The sequence below is a fragment of the Ciona robusta genome, chromosome 9, assembly GCF_009617815.1.
Source record: "Ciona robusta chromosome 9, ASM961781v2".
Classification (NCBI taxonomy): Eukaryota; Metazoa; Chordata; class Ascidiacea; order Phlebobranchia; family Cionidae; genus Ciona; species Ciona robusta.
The window spans coordinates 8243666-8270371 of record NC_143243.1 but is presented as its reverse complement, the minus strand read 5'-3'; the positions used below and the strand labels follow the sequence as shown (position 1 = coordinate 8270371).

Sequence of the window (26706 nt, the reverse complement as noted above, 5' to 3'; positions counted from 1 at the left end):
TATAATGATAGAGAATTCATTCTATAACTGCCAGCGTGCTGCATTAATGGACCTTGCCTATACAGAACACAATCAACAATAACAACAAATTTGCATGAGTTATAAAACACCATTGTATTAATTCCCAACAACTTACATCCACAATGCAATCCTTGTTATTATTCGCAAGATAATATTTCTTCCCGTCCCCGGTCGGGCAACTACATTCGGCCGTGTTCTCGGGGCCAACGGTGCAAATATGGCTACAACCTCCGTTTAATCTGGGGGGAGGAATAATTATAATACAAAGTTGTTATAAAATTATAAAAAAAAACAACTTTTACGCATAAACATTTACACATAGGTTCAACAACTTGTACCCCCCCACCTGTTGCATGGGTTGTAACCTTTACATTCACCCTGCCCTCGCGTGGAGAAAGCAACGACGTCCATGGGTGTTGATGGTAATTGTGTCCGCATCTGCGTCACGTAACCCCCCGTCTGCTTCTCAGCTCTGTGGAAGTTGGTTGGTGTTTAATGTTCGGATATATTTGTTCAGGATTGAAACATTAGGGATTAAATATAAAACAAATAAAGGTTGCAAAAGAAAAGTGGGTCGGAATATATAGAATAAAACAGATAAAGTAAAATAAAGTAGGGTTTAAACACTATAAAAAAATATTCACCCAAACACATAAAATCCTCAAGAAATAATAAATGGAAATCAGAATAAACATTATATTGTAATAAGTTAAACACCTGTACACCCCCCTAGTGCTCCAATCCGTCCAATAGATGAACTGATCCAACACAGCTAATGCAAACGGATGGTCCAACCCTTGTATGAGAAGTTCACGATCCGTACCGTCCATGTTGCTCCGTTCCACGCGTTCCTTGCTTCTGCTCAGGTGGGGTTATATATGTAAGTGGTAAGGTTGTGTATGGTACATAAGAGCAACATATTAGGTATTATTCAGTTTAGAAAGTAAAAAAAGCTGCAACAATAATCAGTTCCGGTTAAAAAACGCTTAATTGTTTTAAAATTTAGACAAATATTTTGACTCACGGTTGAGCGTCCACCCAATACAACTTGTCTTCACCATAATCAATGGCAATACCATTAGGCCACAATAAATCATCACCAATAACAACGGTACGTCCGTTACCAACCAACGATGACCTTTCTATAGTGTGCGTTCCCCAGTCACTCCAGTATAAATAACCTGGGAAAGTTGTCATTTTGGGAAATAGTTTTAAATATAATTTTCTTTCTATTACAAACTTTGTGGGTGATTGTTTTTTGTATGGCTGACAATTTAGACAACCCATTAGTGACCACTGGGTTGGAGCAATTGCCTTTAAAGGTGATGTCCAAGGTCACATACATTATATACACCCACAATGGTAGCAGCGCCGAGCCTTGAACCTAAAACCCCTGGTCTACACGCAATCCAACCGCTGATAGGAAATCTAAACTATCCACTCCGACAAGGAGTCATCACCTCTACACGGATCCACGACGATGCCACGTGGCAGTGACAACCCCGATACCACGGTACTTGTGTTAGTGCCGTCCGGTGAAGTGGAGCCGATGATCTTCAACCCGTTGTCCGTGAAGTAAAGTCGACGATGTATCCAATCAAAGTCCAAACCTGGGTGGATATATTTATTCTATGTAGGTGAGGTTTTGTATGGAGTTATGAAAACTTACAAAAGAAACAATTTTATGATAATGCTGACTCCAAAATGGGATAATTTACCTTCAAAGTTACTCATATTATATGTAGTAGATAATTTATAACTTTAAGTATATGTTAACCCCCCAAGCACCCCATAATAAACCATGCCCACTATGTTGTGGTGACTTCACCTTCAGGGGCTCTTAATCCAGATGTCACGATATATCTTGGGTAGTTTGGATCTTGATCAAGTTGGAAGTATCCGATGCGTGAACGACTACCTTGCATCTGGGCGTAATGTGGGGTTGGGGGTAATGTGGGGATATTGAAGGAGGTATTTAAATAGATTGTGTGTTAACTTATTTTGATTTAAATTTAAAAAAAATTCATTTAAAAAATTTATGACCATTTTAATATTTTGTTTGCTTTTTGTTTTTCTACTGTATGACAAATTACAAAATTATTTCATTTTTAGTAAAATACAATGCACGAGTATAATGGTAAGACTTCGTTTACATAAAGTTCGACTCACATTTGAGAAATAACCTCTTTGTTCTTGTAAATCATATGTGGCGGCTATCGGGTAAGAGGCGGTGACGGTTCGGAATATTTGCGCGTGGTCATCGGGGTCGATATGAAAGGAAGATATGTCACGTTGGGTCGTGTAGATTATGTAGTCCTCAGTATCTGGGGGGTCGTGTAATTATAATATAATGTAACTTTATTAAAACATATTTATATTCAATTACACCTTTATCATGCTTTTAGAACTATTTCTACAAAACAAGAGTGAATATGCTTGAAACGTGTGTATGTCTTACAAACAGTTATGTATAAAACAACATATATAGACGACATACCATCGCATGATGTTCCATCTTCACCTAGTTTACCAAACGCACACTTACACACCCTGCTGGCACCAGGCATGGCAAAGCAGAGTTGTGAACAACCACCATTGTTGGTGAGGCACGGGTGGTCCTGGAATTAATTGGACAATTAGGTTTGTCGCTTCCACTCATTGGTTGGCCTTACAAAGCATAGATTCTCAACCCAAACATTACAGCTCATGTAAATACGATACAATTGTCGCCAAATGTTGGTTCAAATTCTTCCAACGTTGAAGATGGTTTTAGTTTTTACACTAAAACACTTGAGATGAAAACCATGGAATACAAATAACAAGATACACAAACTTATGCAGATTGATATAAACAATCCCTCACAGCAGATGCGTCAGGTTGCATGGATGAATCGTATATCGCAACATCTTGTAAGTTATCCAAACCATCACGTAGTTTCTCGGGGTCATCTTGGTTGGTGGGGTCTTTGCTGGCTCGGAACAACTAGGGGGGGTTAAATGGTGTGTGTAGAAGGTATAACTATTAAACTAGCAAAGATAATTACAATGTGAGAATGTATATGAATATGACGTCTTTTAAACTTTATTTTTTGGGAACAATTCTTATAATACTGTTTAAACATGGAGCAGCACTAAATGGTACAATTTAATAAATATGTTTCAAGCTTTAAAACGAATATTTCCAGAGAGATATAATATCCACACTCACAGCTTTCCAAGTGGAATCCACCCAATAAACGAAACCATTGAACAAAGCTACCCCTTCAGGCGACGGATAATTACGCCCTGATCTAATAGTTGTTCTGACACTACCATCCCATGTCATCTGTGTGGGTAGATGGGTTGAATATATATGGTTACTTCATATCATTGCTTTTATATTTTCCTTTCATTACATCAAATCTCACATTACCAATGTTCTTATAACATAAACAATAGGAAGATATTTTGCAATAATGGTTCAAATATAAAGACAAACACCAGGATTTCCCATTCCTGGTTCTAACCACCTCCCATATGTAGAATAACATTATGTTGCCATCATCTCACCTTTTCAATAGTGGATGACTTAGCATCGCACCAATACACATCATGGTTCGTATAATCCACCACGATACTACGTGGTTGTACAACACCTGATGTTGCAAGTGTTGTACGATTGCTCCCATCAAGATACGCAGATTCAATCTTAGGGTTTTGTCCATAGTCAGCCCAATACAACAACCTGTGTTATATATTGGGTGTTTAATGTTATAACCAGGTGTTTAGGAATTAGTTGATAAACAACTTGTGCAAAAGATGATTGTGGGTGAAAGATTAAGTTACAAAAAATCGCAAAACATTATTGAATTAAAATGTTAATATTATGTTTATGGACAAGAGACTTAACAGCAAACCTTAATGATGACACATGGCGGACGAAACCAAATATTAACCCAAGTCTCACCTTTTGATGGGGTTAACAGTGATGGCTATGGGTTGATCGTCCACCACCTTCAGCAAAACCAATCTATATCTTCGATCGCTAGTTATAACTTCTATGTAAGTCTCGCTGGTAAACTTGTTCAGGAAATATATTTTCTCTGCAACGTAAAACATGTTGTTTAATTACGAACACAGTAAAGTAGATCAAATCAACTAAAACACAAAGAGAAGGGAATTAACGGAACAGACAAAGTTGTTAAAATATGCTGCGGGCAGTTTATTACGTGAATTGAATTTTGATTATCTATTAAATACAGCAACATAGATACTTGTTTAAAAAAAACTTACGAGTGACCCAGTCGTATGAGAAGCCAGTTATTCCATTGGTCCCAATCCCTCCCAACACCATTTGGCGAGGATATGGATACCCGCTACTAACATCCATGGCGTATATAGTGTTGTAATAATGTCCAATGTATCCACCATTGCTGCCTCCTCTATAGTAATTGTTCCACATTATCTTGCTTTGTTTGACATCAACATCTAATACACTGGATTGTTGGTCTGTGAGGAATCAAATGTTAACAACTGTAGTTCGATGTTGACCAAGTTGTGAAATTAACTGTTTTTTCCACCAAGCCAATAATTTATTTTGTGTCTAACATGAGACATGACATCAACATATATTGAACAATCACAAACTACTGTTCTGTTGAATATTTCATTGAGCTTGGGTTGCAGGTGTTAAAGTAAGATTAAAGTATGAAACAGTTTCACTGCAAGTTAACGCACATATTATATAACTGGTGGGTATGTGAGTATGGGTGTGCATCATAGGCGCCGATTTTTTTAAATGGTAGAAGAGGCCACGTTAATTATGACGTCATTCGTTTCACAGAAATAGGAAAAAACGGTATACGCAAGTTTTAATCATTCACGCCAACACATTCTTTGCAATCGATCTTTGATCATCGCAATAACAACGTCTCCGCTAACAAAGATTAAATACGCAAAATACCTATCTGTCTAAAAGCTCCAATGTCCTATAAAGCAAACACAATTTTAATCCTAACAGGTTAAATGCATTTAATCACCATTGTAATAATAATCGACGCAACATTTTTTGTTATGTTGCAACAATCCAACAGTTACTCCATTCCTATTATGACGTAAATAATCCACGTGTGAATAGGTACTGCGACGTAACAGACAATGTTAATTTAACTTGCAGAAACAATCCTAATTATAAAACGAGTGTAAACTTGTTGCGCAATCTAACTTAAATATTGCAAGAATATTTTAAGGTTTTTTAGACTACTACTAAATTTTCCAAAACTATTGTTCTTAAGCTTATAGGGATTTGTAACGCTTAATACACTGAATATTTCCGTCATATAGGGACTGTAACTCGGTTCATCACAAGTTGAACTCCTGCTGCTGCACGTTTACGTGGTTTTGGACAGAGAATAATCGTAATGCAAAGGTTAAAAAACTGTGTATTTTAAAAATAAATCAACAACGAAATATTTACAACACATTCGAATGGTCAATGGCGTGATTTATGAGAGAGAGAACACATTTTTTCTCGAAGTGGAGCGTAAAATCCATTCGTTGATGATTTCTCTTTTGTTTAAAACGTCTACATCCTCTTTGTGTATATTTAACAAGCAAACGTGGTTCAACCGAACTTGAGAAATTGTAGAACGTAAGTATGTCTTCAATCGGCGGAGGCAACTGAACGATCTCTCAGCTTCACAACTGCTACACGGAAGAGTTAAAAATATTCGCATCAATTTTGTTAAGTTAGGAAATACCAGCTGTAAGGTCTTGTCTTCTTTAAACAACAATCTCATATCGGACGAGGAAGCGCAACTTTGATTTTTGGCGCGTAAGAACATCTGCATTCTCTCGATCTCGTTTTTAAAAGAAAAATCTAGGTCATTGGAATATAACTTGGCAACACGCTCAATCGTAGAATCGTCTACAGTTTTTTTGACGTCGGTACTGGCCATCAAAACACTTTCAATGTCATGAACTCGATCCATATCATTATTTGAAAAACGAATTGACAGTGAGTTCATAGCAGCAGAAACAACTTGACTGAACAAACCAACAAAATATTGTTCATTGGATTGAACTGGAGAACAAAGTTTGGAGCTACGTTGGCCAGAAACACGTGGAACACTGGGCAAGTTTAAGCCAAGTGCAGAGGCTTTTTCAACATATTGTTGATACTTCTGGCTTTTTGTTTCAGTGTCTATGCCAGCAAGCGTAATTAAAAGATTTGAAACAGTTTGGTGGCATTCGCCCACACTGATGCTGCTGCTTTGAAATCGGCAATGAACCGGTTGAATAATCCCTAGCAAGAAATGCATGACACGCATGATGAAATATTTTTTAAAACTTTCAAGTGAAAGTAAGAAAGACTTTGCATCGCTGCGACTCTTCCGATCTAATTGGATGTCCTCTGCAATTGAATGAAGCCAATTTAAAATGTTTTCGTAGTTTCGTAGAAAACTATCGAATGCTTCGTATCGCATCGCCCAACGCGTGGGGCAAATTGGGCGTAAACTTTTATTGAGGGAGGAATGGGTTGTATCAGCAGAACTAAAGGAAGTGAATGCTGCCAGACGTTTTGGGGAGCCTTTAATATAATTCACAACAGAATTAAGCAAAACAAGTGTTTTACCGCACTCTGGTACTTCTTTAAAAGAATCTTGTAAAACCAAGTTTAAGTTGTGCCCAGAACAGTGAATGTAAGTCATACTTGAATTGACCTCTTTGAAACGCTTTTGCACACCAGAAATTTTTCCACTCATGGTTGCTGCCCCGTCATATGCCTGACCACGACAGTTCATCACATCTAAACCAACCGACAACAGCGAGAATTGTAACATCTTGAATATACTTAGCGCATTGGTTTCGTCTGCCTGATAAAGTCCAATGAAATCCTCGTGTGCATCAAAGTTGTCATCTGTGTACCGAATACACACGGACAGTTGCTCTTTGTTTGAAATATCTGTTGTTTCGTCAGCAATTATACTAAACCAACGGGCGCATTTAATACTTTCAATTTTTTTTCTCAATAATGACTGTGCCAAAAATTCTATTATTTCATTTTGTATGGAATGGGAGATCCATTTGTTTCCCTTGCGTTTCATCCAGAATGCCACTACATCATTATAGCGGCCCAACAAAGTTAGCGTTTCTACCAAATTAGATGTAGAATCAACATGACCAGGTATTGCCTGACCTTGCTTGCATAAATAAATCATAACATCAGAAATAGCCTCCAAAGCCTGTCTGTTTTTATTCATATTTTTTAAAGTTTGGTTAGAAACTAAAACCGCTGCCCTTTCCGGTGAATTTAATTGTGCCGCTACACAATCGCGATGCAAGCGACTTTCTTCGTGTAGTTTTAAAGCCGGCTTTCCTTTTCTCCAATCGGAAAAAACCGGCATACCAAGCGTTGTAACGGTATTTTATTGCATTAACGGTACTGTTCGGTACCGCATTATACTGAACTGCCCACCGACAAGTGCTACACGTAGCTAAATCTCGCTCCAAATCATACTCCAACCAGGTAAACTGTTCTTCCCAACTCAACTGAAACTTTCTGTTCCCTATTCTTTCGGGGTTGGTCGTTTTGGCACTGGCGACTGAACACGATGGCTCCTCCGGTTCTTTTTCTAATAATTCTTCCACCTGCACCTGTTTTGCTGACGGCGATGTTTCAGACTCAGTATTCGAACGTTTAAAAAATGAAGAAATTGCGGGTTGAAGTTTTCTTTTGGACATGGCATGCAGCTGTATTATAACCGATATATAAAAAATCTTAGATCTAATGTTGTTCTACCTTATGAACTCGCACTACTAGTTCAAATAACCCGTATTGTGTTCTGAACTCTGTTGCGCAATAATCAACGAAATGCTGATAACAGATAATCATTGTTACGTAAAACCGATTACGCAACAACTGATATCCGATTACCTTGGAATATATAGTTCTTAAATAATTTTCACGCTTAAAACAACTAGGTCTTTTTAATTTTAAACGGGTTTTATTAATAAAATGCAGTTATACGCAGCAGGTGCTGCACCGTCTGCATAATATCCAGAGTAGGCCGGCCTCGTCTGCACCATATAAAACGGCGCCTATGGTGTGCATCAAACATACATAAAGTTAAACAACAAATCCTTACATTCAACTTCCACCTTACAAGCAACTTACATGCGTTAGTAATAGGAGGCATGGCTTCAACATGTGAATCACCTTCCAAATCAAACCCTCGTAAGTTTGTACCAAGATTTACAACAACAAACGAATCGTAAGTGTCGCATGTTTGCCCGTCGCTGTTTAACTGGGAATATAAAGGGAAGTTGATCGCAACATCCGATTGTTTCAATGCAAACACCAGCTAACTATGTTTATAAAGGGAATTCTGCACAGATTGAAAACTAACTGTTTAAAGCTTATTGATCCTTACTGTGTACAATACAATAGGCAGGCATTTATATACGTATATATAAACCTTGTATCCAGTAGAGCATCCACAACTAACAGACCTCCCACCCACAATGAAACATAGTTGTTGGCATCCTCCATTCAACACACCACATGGATTGCTTATGGTTAGTGGTCGGTTGAAAACCTTCATTGAGGTGACTTGTTGTACGTCGCTGCGGAGGATCTCCTGTATCTTCCCTTGTGGAACATGGGGGGCGATTAATATTGTTTATTGGGGTTTCATATACAACACACGCATAAGAATAAAGTTGAATATTCAAACATTAGTAAAAGCTTAAGTATAAAAGTTCCATATTACCAGTTGCGATATCAGCTCTCTCAATGAGTTCCAACGCAAGATCGGAGTAATAAACATAATCACCAAGTACAGTGATTGCCATCGGTTGAATTACATTGTCAACGATTGTTCGTATGTCGCTCCCATCTGTGTTCGCTGAGTTGATCTGAAACGAGATTGAAACTCATCAACCTTTCACCACAATCGTGGCCCACAGCACCAGCAGATAGTAAGCAACACAAAACCCACCGAGCCCGAACTTTGTTCCGTCCAATAAATCCTCCCGTTATAATCGAGAGCTACATGTTGAACTCGCGTAACTTTGGTTGTGATGATGTTTTCCAATGAAGATCCGTCCGTGTTACAACGGGATATTTTAGCGGGTATGATGCCGGATCCTTGGTCCGACCAATATAACTTGCTAGATGGTGAGTTGTAATGTTAGACATTATTATTAAATATATGTGTGGCTCCCCACAATATCAACACCTCACCCCTTGGAAGGATCCACAGCCAAACCGATAGGGTTTGCCACCCCCGTTTCGTTGCCTATGTTTGCCACGATTGTCGTGCGGAAGAATTGACCGTTCGGACCAGGGTCAACACGAATCACTTCGATGGATCTGGTGATAAACCAGAGGATTTGTGTTTTAAATATAAGTTAAATAACTAAGTCTTTGTGTAAAACTTTCCAAATATAGATGTTTTATTTGTAAATACAAAGTAAGAGTTTGACTTTTGTTTCTTCACAAAACAATGATCACCTTGATCCTGGGTTTGTGTAATACATGTTCCCTGAAACCCAATCCAACGCGAGGGCATTAGGCAAACCTAATATTGAGCTCGGAGCAAAATCTGTTTGGTTCGTTCCATCGATGTGGATCTTCTCAATACGTTTGTTCTATAATAACATATACACGGTAAAGTATATACAAGGGTAACATTTGCGGATTCTTGTGCGAAGACGAGCACACACACATATATTGTAGGAAGTGTATGTGTAAAAGTATGATCAGAATTTATCGGCAAAACTATTAAACTTTTGAAACTACAAAGACAAGGTTCTGCAGTAAAGCACACCAGGGGACCTGGGATGTAGACCAGTGTTGGCTGAACAACATCAAACATAAGGTTAATTCTTACCAAGGTGTTGACCCAGAATATCCATCCTCCATGATCGTCATGCTCCACATCCATCCCGTTTCCCGTTGTCGTGACCGGGATCATTTTGTCGCTGTCCTGGTCATCGGGGTCGGGGGAAATACCAAAGATTCGGCTCGGAGTCGAAACTAATATGAAATCATCCTGAAAAGTAAGGGGGGGTGATATGTGCTGTCATATTTGAAAAGATAAATAAGTTATACAGGCGTATGAAACAAGACATCCATGTTGAAACAAGGAAATTTATCAAGACTGTATAAGATTATAATAAACAAGATATCTTGTATTATATTGGTTTGTTAAACTAGTTTGTAATCACAAAGATTCAAACAACTCCAATCATACCAACCTTTGTAGAGGAGCAAGTGTGAGTGTCCACCAATGTTGAACCAACAGGACAAGCACACGTATAATATCTTGGACGGAATGAACTTAATAAACATATGTGAGAACACGGGTTGTCTTCACAATAGTTTGTACCTAGTGGATGTGTTTCATATGTTTATACATGCAAGGTGATATGCTGCACAATGGACCAGGGTATTACATTAAAACAAAAGTATTTGTTACTGGTGTAGAGTAATTTGCCATAACTAGCATTTTGCTAAGATTGTCCAACTGAAGACATCATATTAATGTCATGGCTTTCGAAAAAAGTTTAACAAAAACAAACAAATGCATTTACCTTGGGGTTGCCTTACAGGGTGAAACGCGATGATATCGCCGGGGTACGATAACCCCGTCATAACTCGTTGTTGGTCGTTGCTACCGTCCCATTTGTTACACCGCGATACACTGTACGTCTCTCGATCCGTCCAATACAAATAATCCTCAAGCACAGTGAGGGCATGGGGATGTTTGATGAACTGGGGGGGTAATGGGGTGTGACAATCTTTGAATTTGATGGCAAATATAATAATATTTAAAACATTCAAGAAAAGGTAATTCATGGTGGGTCAAAGTTGGGGTGATGGGTCAAAGTTGGGGTGATGGGTCAAAGTTGGCCATAGGTCCTCCACTAAAGATCTCACAGTTTTATTTATACAAGCATCCTGAATGTTGGGGTAACAGGACAACACCAGGACCTCGCCCACATAGATTAAACCAAACTCACCAAATTTCCAGCCAACACCTCAGCTCTGCCTTGTCCATCATAGCCACATCTATGTATGAAGTCTAACTTGGCGTCGGCGAAGTAAATTGTCTTGGTTGGGTAATCTATGGTGAGACCATTAGGCCAGAACAAGCGGTCATCCACGATTGTTTTCCTGTGCGCGCCGTCCAAGTCGCATCTCTCTATGCGAGGGTTTTGCCCCCAGTCGGTCCAGAACAGGAAGTGGTAACTGTTTGGATATTAACGCTCATGTTATGTAAATAATTAGGTTCGTGGATTCATAAAAATACACAAGTTTGAATGAATGTTGTGGTAGAATTGTTGGATTTTATATCAGAAGTTCCAGGTTCAAGGCTCGACGCTGCTACTATTGTAGGTATTAACCTTGTGCAATTCATTTAACGACAACTAATGGGTTGTCCAAATTGTCAGCCATACAAACATCCACAAAGTTCATCATGCCTTACCCATCCCTAGGATCAAGCGCCAACCCTCGTGGGTTTGTTACATTCTCTGCATGAAGTATAGCTCGATGAGTTCCATCTATACGAGCCACTTCCACAGTACCAAGCGAGTAGTCACACCAGTACAAGTTGCGCCCCACCCAATCCACTGCTACGTTTTCAGTAAGGGCTTGCCCACTACGGAACACCTATGTAATAACATGTGTTAGTAATTATAAACAATCAGTGTGTACATATATTGTGTTTCTTACAATTTCTTTCTGTGTTCCATTTCTATATGCTTTATATAATATCCCATCTGACACATCAGCGAAATACAACTTCCGTGTCAACCAATCAAAGTCCATCCCCAGCATAGACCTCCCATATATGGTAGTGCGTCGGGAGTTTGTGTCCGCATTCAACTCATAGATGTAATTACGGTTCGTTACATCGATGATCCGTGGCTCACCTGGTTGAGGGGTTTGTATTAAAAGCACCTGGGGTGGCAGGGTGAGCCTGGTATTTCTATACATTAATCAGTAAACATTACAACCAATAAGTTAGACTTGTTTCCCATGTGTTTATAAAGTTTGGCGTGTATATCTGGGCATTTGCATATTGACAACAACACATACTTACTTGTAACTTTACAAGTTGTACCATCGGAATCAAGCAGATATCCATCATCGCATTTGCAATAAAATGAACCTTCCGTGTTATCGCACGCTTGACTACAATAATGTCGCGCACATTCGTCGATATCTGTGGTTCAAAAGTTTAATGAAAGTGACCAAACACAAGTTAGTATCAAAAATAAAATAATCCGTTCAAGAGGTAGTTTACATTTACGACAACAATAATAAACCAGCTATGTTGGATTACCTGCGCATGTCTTGCTATCGTTCAACAGTTCATAACCAGCCCCATCACACCAACATACAGGACCAGTTGGTAAGTTTGTACATTTGTCAGTGCATCCAAATGATGAGCAAAGGTCAGTGACTGTTAGTTACAAATAAAACAGCAAACTATTATTATGTTAAAGTTTCTTGATAAACCCTAAAAGCTAACACAAATACCTAAATGTAAAACCTTCTTAAAAAAATTTCATTAACAAAATAATGCAAACTTTTCTCTTTAATAAACAAGGAAACACGACAGAACGAACCGTCGATGAACTCACCACAAAAATGGTCCTCGTCGGTCCCAAACGAACAATCAGCTTTTCCATCGCAAACTTTGTCGTAACTTATACATTTCTTGGTGCCGGGGCATTCGAAGTCCATTGTTCCGCATGGGGGTGGGGGTAAAGTGGGTGGGGGGGTTGCTGGGGTGGGAAAGAAGGTTGTGTTGGTGAATGTAACTTTTTCATCCTCACACGACGGGGCAACGACAGTCGTTATAACACAGGTGTTCTGTTTCATACACCTTGTGCCCGCTTACAAGTTACCACGTATGTAACTTATTTATCCTCGCATGGCGGGGCAACGACAGTCGTTATAACACGGATATTCTGTTTCATACACCTCGTGCCAGCTTACAAGTTACCACGTATGTAACTTATTTATCCTCGCATGGCGGGCAACTACAGTTGTTATAACACGGATATTCTGTTTCATACACCTCGTGTCTGCTACGAGTTACCACGTATGTAACTTATTTATCCTCGCATGGCGGGCAACTACAGTCGGTATAACACAAGCGTTTTGTTTCATACACCTCGTGCCAGCTTACGAGTTACGACGTATGCAACTTTGTGGGTGAATGTTATTCTGTATGGCTGACAATTTGAACAACCCATTAGTGACCACCGGGTTGGCACAATTATCGTTTAAGTGTCTTGCACAAGGACACATACACCAACAATGGTATTGAACTCATAAACACTGGGTTAAAAGCAAGTGTGCCAACCAATGTGACAAGGCATCAGATGAGTGTTTATGTTGACAAACTTACGACAATCTTCTTCATCAGAGTTATCCCCGCACTCATTATGTCCGTTACATTTGTAGCTCATGTAAATACAAACTCTGTTCTTGCATTGGAACTGATATGACCTACATGTGGTTTCCGCTGTGGGGGAGGATATATTTGAACATAAATAATTATGAAATGAATGTTGACTATGCTATATAAGTGGGGAAGTACAGAAACAAAATGTGGTTGTTATGTGTTAAGTAAGTCGTAAACAGTTCATGAATAGAAAAAACAAACAATTAGAATAAAACAAACAGAATATAATATTTGAATGGAATAAACATTATTAGGATGATGTTGATGGATCTTTGGTTTTAAATATTATTCATAATTAAACAAAATATTTTGAACACAAATGCTAGGAAACAATCAACAGATTTTTTGAAACCATTTAGTTATGGAAGGTCTGAATAAAATACTCCACAAAGTAGATACAACTCACGGCAAGTAGGAGGTTCATCGGAGCCATCATCGCAATCCACTCTTGCATCGCAGAACCAGCTTTGTGGGACGCACATCCCACTGGTTTGGCACTGGAACTCATTTGTTTCACACAAACCAGGAGGTTTTGATGCTTAACAAGGATTCAGTGTTGGTTTGTTTGGAAAAATAAACAATAAACATAAAACAAAGAAACTGTGTCTTAAACAAGTGGCTTACAGCCATATTTATTATTTATCTCCTTGTTTGATTTGCACACAACATGTCCACACAACTTACGACATCCAACTTCATCTGAACCATCCCTACAGTCAGGGTGTCCATCACATCGATACGAATTCCCCACACACTGTTTACCATCAACGCACGCAAAGGAATACGAGGGGTTGCAAACACGAGGTTCTGAGGGGAAGAAACATCAACTTTCAACGTAATAATATTTGTGGAAACTGTTGTGATATCAAATATAGTTTCTTATCTTTCTTACTGAAAGATTAAACAAACATTCACTCACCACAATCTTGTTCATCCAATCCATCAGGACAATCATCGAATCCATTACAAACAAGGTAGCGACTTATACACAAGTGGGAGGAACATGTGAACTGGTTGGTGTTGCAGGTTTGTGCCGCGCCTGTGGGTCAAGTGGGGGTTAACTGGGGGTTAGATGGGATATTATGAATGTTTAAACAAAAAGATTGTTTAAAATTTTGCAGATATGAAAACTTCTAACACACATTTTCACATTAGACATTAAAATTTCAGCACATTAGTCTTGGAACATATCTATTTAACTTACAATCTTTTTCATCACTGGCATCTTCACAATCATTGTTGGTGTCGCACACCCAGTTCAATGGAATACATTTCCCATTATCGCATTGAAAGTTGTAAATACTACATGGACGAACCCTGGAATATATAAAGTTACTTTGTATTTTATATATAAGTGGTTTTATTTTAGGCCAGACTACACCTAGGATACTTATGTATATATATTGTATATATTTGGTTCAAATATAAAAATTGTTACAATTAGTTTATGCAACATTACTACATATGTCATAAAACAAGAATACAAGTCAACATAATGAAGTTTATGATGTTATTGAGCCATGCAAACTTACGAGGGACATCCAGCTTCATCGGAATTATCTCCACAATCATCGTCGCCGTCACATTTCCAACTTGTAGGAATGCACTTCCCGTTGTCGCATTGAGATTGATAGGAACGACATGTCCCTCCTGTGTGTGGGGGGGATGATGGTTATTTACACGGGTGATGGGGCAACACTGGCTTAATTCCCTGGCCCTTGATGGGACATGCCGCATCATCTTACTTAAATGTAAGCTTTTACATAAACTTGTTGTCATTGTTGGGAAACAACACAAGTATAAACAAGACTTTGAATTAACTACTTTTCTTTTGAGCACTTATTTATTGCTTGAAGGAAAAGTTAAAACCATAAAACAAACAACAAATCACAATAATATATTGTTGTCTCACCACAAATTTGATCATCTTCATCGGAATTATCTCCACAATCATTCACTCCATTACATTTGTACGATTGGTAGATACATCTCTCGTTATCGCATGTGAACTGTGGAGGGTTCATGTTAGGTGCATGCGATATTATGTAAGTTTGTATTTACATAATAATAAGATTTTATTTGACTTTATTATTACGATAGCAAAGATTAAAGAATATTTAAAAGTTAAAATTAAAAGACCGAATATAGCGACAAAACAACAGTTGTTAAAACACGCTTACAGTAAAAAACACGTTTAAATTTAATTAAAAGGAAGAAAAACGTGATAAATTTTGTTTGTTTCCTCATTCTGACTATGTAGATGTGCTGGCAACACAAGTTACCTGGTACGCTGAACATGGCGGTTCAGGAGTGGTGTGCGGGTCAGGTAGGCAAGTGGTTCCGCCGTCATCGGGTAGCATTCCATCGGGGCAACCACATGTACGAGCATCTGGAGGGGCAAGGGGGGTTGTTCATGGGTACAGTTACCGTCATTATTGATAAGAGTGTTATTAAAAAATATCCAGAATGAATGTAACTTATTGATCCTTGAGGGCTGCATATACGACAGTCGATATAACACGGGTGTTCTGTTTCATACACCTCGTGTCCGCTTACAAGTCGCCACGTATATAACTTTGCGGATGATTGTTTTTGAAGGATTTTTTCTTTTTTTTGTAAAATTATGTCAATTTAAAAAAAATTAATCTAAGTATTGTAACAAACTTACTTCCAGGAGCAGGGAAGCAAAGATGTTGGCATCCGCCGTTGGGGTGGGAGGCTCGATTGCATTGGTTGGTGAAGTATTTTTGCTGGGGGGGTGGGTATGGTTGGTTGGTATGAATATAATGTAGGAATATTTATTTATGTTAATTTGAGAATGAATTGATTTTGTTTGGTTTAATTATGATAATACCAGTAAATTGTAAGATTAGCTAATAACATTACACGAGTGTTATACATATATCACAATAGCTGTACCTGTTGGTCCTTATCATAGTTGTTCATGGAATATACGCTGAATATATTGCTACGAACTGTCTCGGTCATAATGGTGCCAGATGTGAACCGGGTTGACACTCGGAATATTGAATAGAATCGTCCATCATACCAATACCTGTATGTGGGTTTGTAAAGTAACCATGGGCACCAAACCTGGGGTGGCAGGGTGGGTAGGCCACCCCTAGTTAGGTTTGTTTCACACGATTGTGTGTCTAACTATCCAAGTTAAGTTTGGCATCTATGAAAGTGGTTCAAAATGAAGATTTCTTTTAATTATTTTCACAATTATTCACTACAAGAAAACTCAGCAACAACAAATTGATTCAAAGTATATACACAGTACATCGTGCTTGTAAATAATAATAAGTTTAAACTTACAAATAATCACCCAGCACTGCAATACCATTAGGATAACTTATGGGTTGGGACACCGATAGCTGCCTTCTGTTGTAACCAAACAAACTCATGCTTTCAATTCGATCGAAACCCGAATCCATCCAATACACATAGTTTGTTCTGTGAGGATAAAACACAATCAATGAACACCAACTTGCATGGAACTCGATAACTTGCAACAAGTTTTAAAACCAAAACAATGTTGATTGATTTGTGTTTAAATTAAACAGCTCAACTTTCCATGCCGTAACTTTTAAAACGATTAAAAAACAGAAAAAGAATGGAACGTTAAATTTGGAAGAAAAACAAAACTTACTTATGGTCAATAGTAACCCCGATATATAACTTACTTATGGTCAATAGCAACCCCGATAGGAATCCACAGTGTCTGGTTAACCAGTGGTGTCCTGTGCGTTCCATCCATCCAAGATTTCTCGATCTTAGCCGGCCTGTAGGTGTCGGTCCATACCATGTAACTGTGAACACAGTGGGTTTAGGTTTCACATTACTTTAATATTCGTTGTCGAATGATAACGAAGATTAATAAAAACAACAAAGAGAAGGAAATTAGCGGCAAAACGACAGTCGTTAGTACATTCAGTCACCGCATTCCACAACTTCTTACCCAGTTCTTGGGCTCACAGCAACAGAGGTTGGAGATCGGATGTCCTTTGATACGATGGTTCTGCGTTGATTATTTGGATCTTTCGTGTTTGCAACAAATATTCGACGCTTGCTGCTGTCGACCACGTATAGGTTACCTGTGGTCCAATCTAATGAAAGAGCACGTATTGTTTGAAGTCGGTTGATCACAACGTCCTCGGGTGACCCTGGGGTGGAAGGTGACATTAGTATAGACACATAATTATAATATATTTATTGCATTTAAATTTTAAATAAAATTGAATTTTATAAAAGTTTTCACTTATTAAATACAAAAATCTGGTCAATTTGCATTTATCTTGCTAACAAACAATGATAAGTTGGGATATTAATATTCCTATTTTGTCTCAATGCGTAAAACGAGGATATTTGACACAAGTGTCTGGGGTATGCACTACATCACAAACCAACCTGTTCCATTAACCAGTGATCGTTGAATAATATCCTTATTATTATCTCCATAATAAACAAAACCATTCATAGCATCCCCTGTTACAGCCATAAACGATTGTCTGCCATTAGATAATATAGGAACCATCGCGTCACTGTTTTGGTATCGACCGGTGGCTATCCCACGAATGGATGAATAAGCTGCGGTGAGGAGGAATTGGTTGGAATCTAGAAATGAGGGAGATGAGAAACAAAGCGTGCTTGTGTATCTGGATGAATTCAACAGAATCAAACAACAACTTACGAATGCAAGATTTGCGGTCTTTGTCCAACACAAAACCCAGGTCACACAAGCACGAATATCCAAGTCCATTAGAAACATGACTTAGAACACATAGGTGTGAACAACCCCCGTTCTGTGTGGCGCATGGGTTGGTAGCTGTAGGTTGTCGCGCTGGATGGTAAGAAACCAAACCTTTAGGTATAACACCAGTGTCAGTGATGACATCATAGTCAATGGACCCATCAAATTTATTCGATCTCACGATCCCCAACTTGGTCCAGTCCGTTACATAAACATGTTCCTCGAACAGTGTGATATCATATGGATGGGGTAGCAGGTGGGAACCCGACAAGATTGTTCTCCTGAGATGGGGATTTTATTTATAAAAACTAATTATTAGTTTTATTATTATTATAAGTATTTTCAGGGAATAATTTGTTTTGTGATTCAAAGTTATAAAAAAACAACATCATATATATATATTGTTTTAGCATGGGTGTTCACCACGAGGGTGATTAGGATGGAAATCACACAAAGTCTTTTTCAATATACAAGAGTTGTCCCAGGGTCAAGTTACTAATAAATATATATATAGTAAACAAAAATCAAGTCAAACAAATAGATTAAAGTTATAACCCCCACCATACCCCCCCAAACATATTCCAACCTGTTCTTCCCATTATAATCCACGGTCTCCACACAATCAAACTTAGTGTCCACCCAATACACACGAGTGTTTTCAAAATCAAGCGTGATGCCACTTGGATACCCCACACTAGTATCCACCAGTGTATATAATTCACTTCCATCCATGTACGCGCGATCCAACCTTGCAGTCGCCGTGTACCAGTCAGTAAGAAACATGTAACTGAAATATTATTTTGGGTTGAAAAGTTAAACTAAATAATTCAACTAACACATAACATTTTATATTTGTAAAGACACTAAACCAATATTAATTAAAACAATAAAGAGAAGGAAATAATATATTAAAGGAATGATACAAAAAGCATTTAAGGACAAGGTACATTGCAATAGTTTGTAATATATGTTTTAACTTTCAAGTACAAACACCGCCACCCTTTAGTTGGATCCAATGCAAGACCTCTGGGTTGCCGTAATCCCTCGGTTAGAACACTCGATCTATGGCTGCCATCAAAGTTACAAACGTCAATCCTCGCTACTTTTGTTTCAACTATGTATAGGTTGTTGCCTGGGTAGACGAACATGTTACAACGATGCTATTAAGGTATAGAAGTTTAAGATCAATTTCATAAGTGACAGCTTTAATCAATATATATACAAGTTATAATGAACAACGATTACTTACCAACCCAATCCACAGCCACCAACTCGGGGTCTTCGATGGATTTGTCCAACACCACCTTCTGGTTGTTTCCGTCAACGTTGCATGACATGATCTAACATGGAACACAATGTTTTCTTTTATTATTCAAACCAAAACTTGAGTATTACTTCAGCAAACATAAGGTACATTGTAGGACAGTCGTGTTATAACTTGTAAACACACCATGTGAGTACAAACAAGTTACATCCACTCATAACGTATTTATTGCATTGCTAATCAAGGTTGGAAAATTAATAATAAATGAACTGTGTTTAAACTTAGTTGTTTATTTTAATAAATAGCAAATCATCCGTACACAGTACTTGCAAAACATAGTATATACCACCACCTTTTTAGTTCCTGGATCTGCCCAAAATATGATTCCTTTCTCATAATGGTAATCCACCCCATCTGGGCCATTAGCTGCCACAGCAATATCCAACGCATCGTTCATAAAGTTGTTGAAATATATATTGGGACCGGCAGATACCAATAATCGGGGTGCACCCGCTGAAATAAATATAATGTGTTACATGGATATGTTTATATTTGATTTGGTGAGTATTAAAAATAAATCTATATCTATAAACTATTTGTTTATAAAAACCTTGATGTGTCTTGTTTTATACACAAGGTTAGGCAAAATACTTTATATTATTATTTACCCGGTAGAAGTTGTTGGGCACAACGTGTATAAGTAATGCATATATATATCCCCTTGTATATTACGCAACACTTGTGGCTAAACTATAACTCAACTGATTTAAATAAAAGTTATAATTATTCCCTTACCCACTGAAGCAGCTTTACAATGTAGATGATCATGTTCTTCTTCAGGTACATACCCCAACCCGCAACCGCATTTGTACGATCCAACCGTGTTTTCACATGTTTGTTCGCACATACCAAACACAGAACATTCATCAAAATCTGGGGGAGAGTTAGGTGTTTGGATAATTCAATAACACGGTGTTCTGCTTCATGAATTTCGTGCCAGCTTACAAGTTACCACGTATGTTACTTTGTGGGTAATTTTTTATGGATTATTTATTTTTTGTATGGCTGACAATTTGGACAACCTATTAGTGACCACTGTGTTAAACCAATTGCTGTTAAGTGTCTTGCACAAAGAAACACACGCTCACAATGGTAGCGTTACTAGCATTAGATATAGATTTATATAACGTAGCTACCTTCACAAGATATCCCATCATCGGCTACTTGGTATCCATCACTACAATAACACATACCACCATTAGGGGTGGCTCTACAGAAGCCATCGCAACTAAGTATTCCACATCTAGTTGAACCTGTGTTGTATTAGCAGGATATAAACATCACTTTACGGTATGACGGGTTATAACAGGTTAGGATTATTTTAAAGAAACCGAGTCCCCTCCTAAAGTTCAAGAAGTTTAAGTTTATTTTACAAAGTTAACGACAATACATAAACATTAACAGAAATAAAACCAGAACAAAATCTCCACTTGTCGCATTCATTATATACTTAAGTAAGCACCCTGGGTGTTGGGATAATGGGCCAACTTTGGCCTAAATTCCCCACAAAGAATGGAATAAACAACCAAGTGATGACAAACATACTACAAGTTTTAGTTGTCGTTGCCTCATCTTCCCCTCCCTCGCAATCGTTGTTTCCGTCACATATTTGTACGACATTGATACATCGACTACTGTTGCTGCATCGCCACTGGTTGTTGAGGCAGCCAACCAAGTAATCTGGAACAATTTATTAACTAACAAAAGAAAACTAAGTATTTTAAGTTAATGCAGATCAGGTTTATGTACAAGTTACAATGTTGGTATAGAAGTAAAAACGATGGATATGAGCGGAAGTTATGAAGACACAGTATAATTGTTCTGAACGATAGGAAGTCTGCTTTTTAAGTAATGGAACCTTTACTTAACTTTAACTACTAAATATACTACAACAACTCCATAAAAACTGGACGAACAAAACATGAACTGACTCTTTCAATACAGACATGACAGCACATATATACATTACATACGAACCACAATTCGCTTCATCTGATCCGTCTCCACAATTATCAGTTCCATCGCAAACCCATTCTTGGTTGACACATACAGAGTTGTCGCATGTGAAAGTATTGCCCGGGCAAGAAGGGTAAACTACGGTGAATCAGGGGGTTAGTTATTTATGCAACTGAACTTATGCTACGAAATAATGTTAATAAATGCCACCCACAGAATAGGTTGTATTAAATAGTATGTTAACTAAAATTCTATTAAAATTAAGTTTTTATTGAAAACACAACGGTTGCAAACACGTGGTTTGAAAAATGTCCAACATTTTGGTTTTCCCGCCAAATGCTCGTGGTAGCATAGATATCTATGATGTATGTAGCGTTCTTTATCTCATTAGTGACCACTGGGTTGGAGAAGTTGCCGTCAGCTATCTTGCCCATAAACACGCCAACTCACTAGCAGCGTCAAGCCTTGAACCCGTTACCTACCGGTTATAGACCGACGAGTAAACATATTTTTCACGACGCCAGACGATATATACGCACCAACGTACCATGGCCTACTCAATACATGGCCTACTCAATACACGGCCTAGGAATACACCGAAACTGCTCAGAAAATAGGAGGCCTATTGACGCGAATAATGCCCATTATAATACATTGTTACGTCACGGTTTTATGAATGGATTTTGCTGTCTGGCTGTAGTTTTTGCATCAAATAACAGTTTATTTACCATTCCCGGTTAAATTACCTTATTTTTCGGGTTATTTTGTCAACATCTTATATTTTTTATAAATGTTTAAGCATGACTGAACAGATAGGAGTTACTTTTAACCACGTGCGGCATACAAGTAAGTTTTACCGACAGTTTAGTTTGGCTCAGTCGCTGAGTGAAAATAGTATTTGGCTTAAAACAGAAGTTTTTTAAGACAGCCTATGCATATCTAGCAAAACAAAACACCGCAGTAACAACAAGTAAGTTAATTGATATGTTCGTTGCGGACTTTTAAAACCGGTCCTTAAAAACAATATGAATATAGGATATTGGATAAACACAAGCATCAGCCTTTTGTCTCAAGGTGCTTATGCCTTGATCTGTCCTGCTGCTCATAACTCATTTTCTACCTAAGGTTTTTTTTTTGTTAAAGCAGGACAGAGGCTCTTCCTCAAGGTCAAAAAATGGGTCATACACCACATCATAAATTAAGACTGTTTAATACAAACAAACTCACGATAGCCTCCCTTCGTACTTAAGTGTTGTGTCTAACTTTAGACCTTTGTCGCTGTTTAAATTTGACTAGTCTTCCTTCCTGAAGATCTTCTTGCCACTTCTTCATGATCATAACATGCACAGATGGTACCCTTATCCAAATATTTTTATCCAACTACGGAACACCTATTGACCATGCTTAAATAGCTTGCTTAATAATTCTGGTGGCTTACAATTTAATCTAAATAAAATTATAAAGGTGTGCTGCATTATAAAACTTGCCAAATGCCTGTCTACTAAATTAAATATAATCAAAACGTAGGTTTTCTGTGTTGGTAAACTGAATCTGATTGCTCGTCTCTCTTTATGCTTAATAAACTGATATTTATATACTAATAAACCTTTTGCGCTGCTTTATATGTCTGGTATGATTTTAACTAAACAAGAAAATATCCCGGCGACACGTTCTGTGATAAACTGTAAGTTAAAACAACCTAGAACTGGTATTGAACCTACCAACAACTGCAAACTGCATTCAAAATGAAGGAAATCCATTCATAAAACCGTGACGTAACAATGTATTATAATGCGCATTATTCGCGTCAATAGGCCTCTTATTTTCGGAGCAGTTTCGGTGTATTCCTAGGCCGTGTATTGAGTAGGCCATGCACCAACGTACGCACCCATCATTTTAACCGTCGTGTTATAACGAAAAACGCAAGGATGTGTAAGTTACATTCATTCATTCGCAACAACAATCAATTAACGCGACAAACTTATGGTTCAGCCGCCAGGCTTTTTATTTGACATTTTACTGTAGTTTTTACCCATAGCGTGTTTTAACGACTGTCGTTTTGCTGCTAATTCCGTTCTAATCGTTGTTTTTAATTAATCTGAACTTCGCTATTGTGTTAAAGAAGATATTATTATATTATGCGACCCACCACAATCGTCTGGTTCATCACTTCCATCCCCACAGTTGTCCCAAACATCGCAGAAGAATACTTGAGGGATGCAACGCCCGTTGTCGCACATAAACTCACCGGCATCGCAAGTTGAGGCTGAAATATGGAGACATTAACTTACGGGCTGTTTATATTCTATATATATGTATGTATATAAGGTAATGGACGCTGTTATCATTGTGGGCAAGCACGAGGTGTATAGAACAAAATACCAGTGTTATAACAACTGTCGTTGTAAACTGTAATGAATGCTTTTGTATTTTAACTGCGTCGGTGTTGTTAAACACAAAATCGATCCAAGTTACCTGGTTAATAAATAACCAAATGATAAACACGAAATAATAAATACGCAGATTCTACCTTATGAGAAATAAACAACTCACTGCAATTGAATTCGTCCGACTGATCCCGGCAATCCATGTTTCCATCGCATAGTTGGGCGGTGGTGAAGCAAGCGCCGTTCTTACAAGTCATGTCGGTACATGGTGTATATGCTGAAAGGGTGGATCCAGGTAATGAATCGATGTAACTTACAGTAGGGTGGGGAAAATGGGACACCTTTAGCATATAATATCTAAATGTCTTGATCGTGTTTTAAACAATTAACAACGGTCTAGGGAAGCCGTTAGGATACGGTTTTATAATTCTTTGCATTTTATTTGTTTTCTACCAAATGGGGCGAGAAAATAGAATGAAAAGGTGACCCATCTTCCCCCAACCTACTATATTTATCCTCGCATGGCGGGGCAACGACAGTCGTTATAACACAGGTGTTCTGTTTCATACACCTAGTGCCCGCTTACAAGTTACCACGTATGTAACTTTGTTGGTGATTGTTTTTATGTACGGCTGATAATTTGGACAACCCATCAATGACCACTAAGTTGGAGCTACACATCAGCTTATTCACTTACTGCAGCCGTTTTCATCAGAATTATCCGGACAGTCGTTAACATGGTCACATTTGAGCGATAGATCAATGCAGTAATTGTTGTCGCATGTAAAGTCGCTTGGTGGACAAGTTGTATCCGCTGGAACATTAACATAAGTTTGATTATTTGGGACATTTATAGCATCATGTTAGCAGATAATAATATCATAGCATATAGTAATATCAAAAAGCATAGCATATATTATACCGTATTTCCTGATCGTGTTTTTAACAATTAACGACGCTCTTTTAGAGTCGTGAGGATACGGTTTTATAATTCTGTGAATATTGTTTTTACCACCAAACGGACGATAAAAGAGAGTGAACACGTGTCCCGTCCTACCCCACCCAGCTGTAATAATATTTATTCATGTTCGCAAGTTAATGAGGCTTACTTGGAAAACTTTACAAAAGAAACCACAAAATTAATCGCATGTTTGATGCTAACATATAACCATTTCTTTGATTTTGTGCCAAACCATCTGCAGACGATGCGTGTTTGTTATTTTACGGTTTCTACATGTGATGAAGTGTTTACCAAACTGGATGATCAAAGGTTTTACATACTGGGTAGTATTTAGTGTTATAAAAGCGATAAATATTAACAATATCTTTTTAGCGGAGATTTCTTGCAAGCGGTTTCATAACCTTGAAAACCCATAGTTTGCAACCCCCTTCTTTTTATTTTTTGTTTTAATATATGGCTTAGTTACCGCTGGGTTGTCGTTAAGCGTCTTGCCCATAATGACACATACGCACACTAGTGGCAGCGTCAGGCATTGCACTTGTAACAGCCACACTTTTTGATTGGTGCCTTTACCCAAACTTAATCCCCACACAGTAATATGAATTAGTTTCCTCAACTTACGACAAGCTTGTTCATCTCCTCCATCAGAACAATCAGGATCGCCATCGCATTTGAATTCTAATGGAACGCACGAACCATCGCTACATTTGAATTGGGTGGAACTGCTGCAGCTTGCCGATGCTAAATGTGGGTTGGTGTTAGCAAGGTAGTGGGTGAAGTAGTTTGATATGCGTGAGGTTCTACAGTAAAGTACGCCACCTTAGATTTAGGCCAGAATTGGCCCATTACCCCAACATTATACTGTGGAGTAAGATTGGACACGTTTAGCTCATACAATCTAAGTATCGCGATCGCGTTTTAAACAACTAACAACAGTCAATGGTAGTTGTGACTTGGTTTTATTCTTCTTTAAACCTACAACCAAATGAGACGAGCAAATCAAATGAAAATGCGTCCCATCTTCCTCCCGCCCTACTATGCACACTCTATCTCGTGTAGATCAAATCCTCCGGTGAGGCACGCTATGGGACCTGAGACTTACTTTTGCAGCACATTTGAAATATAACAAACTAGTACCCTTTTTGCATGGTCACTTTTATGCGCGTAAGTACTCGCACATTTACTCGCAAAAACAAAGTTAACACGCATAACGTCATAAGCGTGTCATCTGCTGTAGAAGGTTGGTTGTTACTCGCATTATGCGAGTAAAGTAAAGTATGGTGAAAGTACAGTTTCACTTTTAAGAGCCTAATCTTTTTCGGTTATTATTTTAATAGTTTTTAGCTGGTAATAGCTTTATAAAGCATCAAATCCTATTTTATAAACTAGATTTAATAATATTACGCTTAAGTAAGCTAACTTAAGTAAGCTAACGAATCGCTATTCGCATTAACTTTTTACCATGCAAAAAAGGTATAAGTTATTATTTAGATTTCTAACTTACGACAATCCTTTTCATCCGAGCCGGGCACACTTTCACCGAGACAATCCGTTGTGCCATCACACACCCATGACGTAGGTATGCAAGCTCCGTTCATGCATTCAAATTCACCGGTTGAACATTCTAAGAATTAAACATGAAAACAACAGAAGTACATCACATATAAAACAGTTAACGTTAAAACATATCATAGCTTCCAACTACGTTGGGAAACTCATTGTAATGTGAGAAGATATACTGTAGAACACGCTGCTGCATATTGAATAATATATTAGTTTTAAAATATGCAATACTTGCACAGCACTACACCAATTTAGAACTTCTATGTACATTTAATATT

At 38.0% G+C, this 26706-nt stretch overlaps 1 protein-coding gene across 1 annotated transcript in view; it reads right to left on the bottom strand.

Annotated features, from left to right (window-relative positions):
* Positions 1–26706, bottom strand: part of LOC149731951 (low-density lipoprotein receptor-related protein 2-like) — a 44270-nt gene that overhangs the window by 17017 nt on the left and 547 nt on the right. Inside the window, exons 2-57 of the mRNA XM_089885248.1 lie at positions 26370–26489; positions 25487–25606; positions 24602–24718; positions 24071–24181; positions 23667–23783; positions 21539–21655; positions 21107–21241; positions 20698–20814; positions 20297–20434; positions 19854–20014; positions 19487–19577; positions 19237–19369; positions 18824–19024; positions 18178–18518; positions 17895–18101; positions 17446–17650; positions 17171–17296; positions 16803–16940; positions 16404–16539; positions 16153–16234; positions 15767–15873; positions 15397–15493; positions 15017–15134; positions 14689–14801; positions 14404–14523; positions 14169–14291; positions 13891–14022; positions 13428–13544; positions 12655–12798; positions 12354–12473; positions 12111–12233; positions 11741–11940; positions 11493–11677; positions 11026–11254; positions 10597–10777; positions 10261–10391; positions 9894–10055; positions 9515–9651; positions 9245–9373; positions 9000–9171; positions 8772–8916; positions 8478–8650; positions 8177–8306; positions 4294–4509; positions 3968–4103; positions 3571–3745; positions 3230–3346; positions 2885–3004; positions 2519–2639; positions 2191–2345; positions 1850–1946; positions 1482–1631; positions 1046–1202; positions 739–879; positions 368–493; positions 137–260 (exon numbers count right to left, since the gene is read on the bottom strand). Coding sequence (XP_089741374.1) covers positions 137–260; positions 368–493; positions 739–879; positions 1046–1202; positions 1482–1631; positions 1850–1946; positions 2191–2345; positions 2519–2639; positions 2885–3004; positions 3230–3346; positions 3571–3745; positions 3968–4103; positions 4294–4509; positions 8177–8306; positions 8478–8650; positions 8772–8916; positions 9000–9171; positions 9245–9373; positions 9515–9651; positions 9894–10055; positions 10261–10391; positions 10597–10777; positions 11026–11254; positions 11493–11677; positions 11741–11940; positions 12111–12233; positions 12354–12473; positions 12655–12798; positions 13428–13544; positions 13891–14022; positions 14169–14291; positions 14404–14523; positions 14689–14801; positions 15017–15134; positions 15397–15493; positions 15767–15873; positions 16153–16234; positions 16404–16539; positions 16803–16940; positions 17171–17296; positions 17446–17650; positions 17895–18101; positions 18178–18518; positions 18824–19024; positions 19237–19369; positions 19487–19577; positions 19854–20014; positions 20297–20434; positions 20698–20814; positions 21107–21241; positions 21539–21655; positions 23667–23783; positions 24071–24181; positions 24602–24718; positions 25487–25606; positions 26370–26489 — 8036 coding nt within the window. The remainder of the gene's footprint in view (positions 1–136; positions 261–367; positions 494–738; positions 880–1045; positions 1203–1481; positions 1632–1849; positions 1947–2190; positions 2346–2518; positions 2640–2884; positions 3005–3229; positions 3347–3570; positions 3746–3967; positions 4104–4293; positions 4510–8176; positions 8307–8477; positions 8651–8771; positions 8917–8999; positions 9172–9244; positions 9374–9514; positions 9652–9893; positions 10056–10260; positions 10392–10596; positions 10778–11025; positions 11255–11492; positions 11678–11740; positions 11941–12110; positions 12234–12353; positions 12474–12654; positions 12799–13427; positions 13545–13890; positions 14023–14168; positions 14292–14403; positions 14524–14688; positions 14802–15016; positions 15135–15396; positions 15494–15766; positions 15874–16152; positions 16235–16403; positions 16540–16802; positions 16941–17170; positions 17297–17445; positions 17651–17894; positions 18102–18177; positions 18519–18823; positions 19025–19236; positions 19370–19486; positions 19578–19853; positions 20015–20296; positions 20435–20697; positions 20815–21106; positions 21242–21538; positions 21656–23666; positions 23784–24070; positions 24182–24601; positions 24719–25486; positions 25607–26369; positions 26490–26706) is intronic.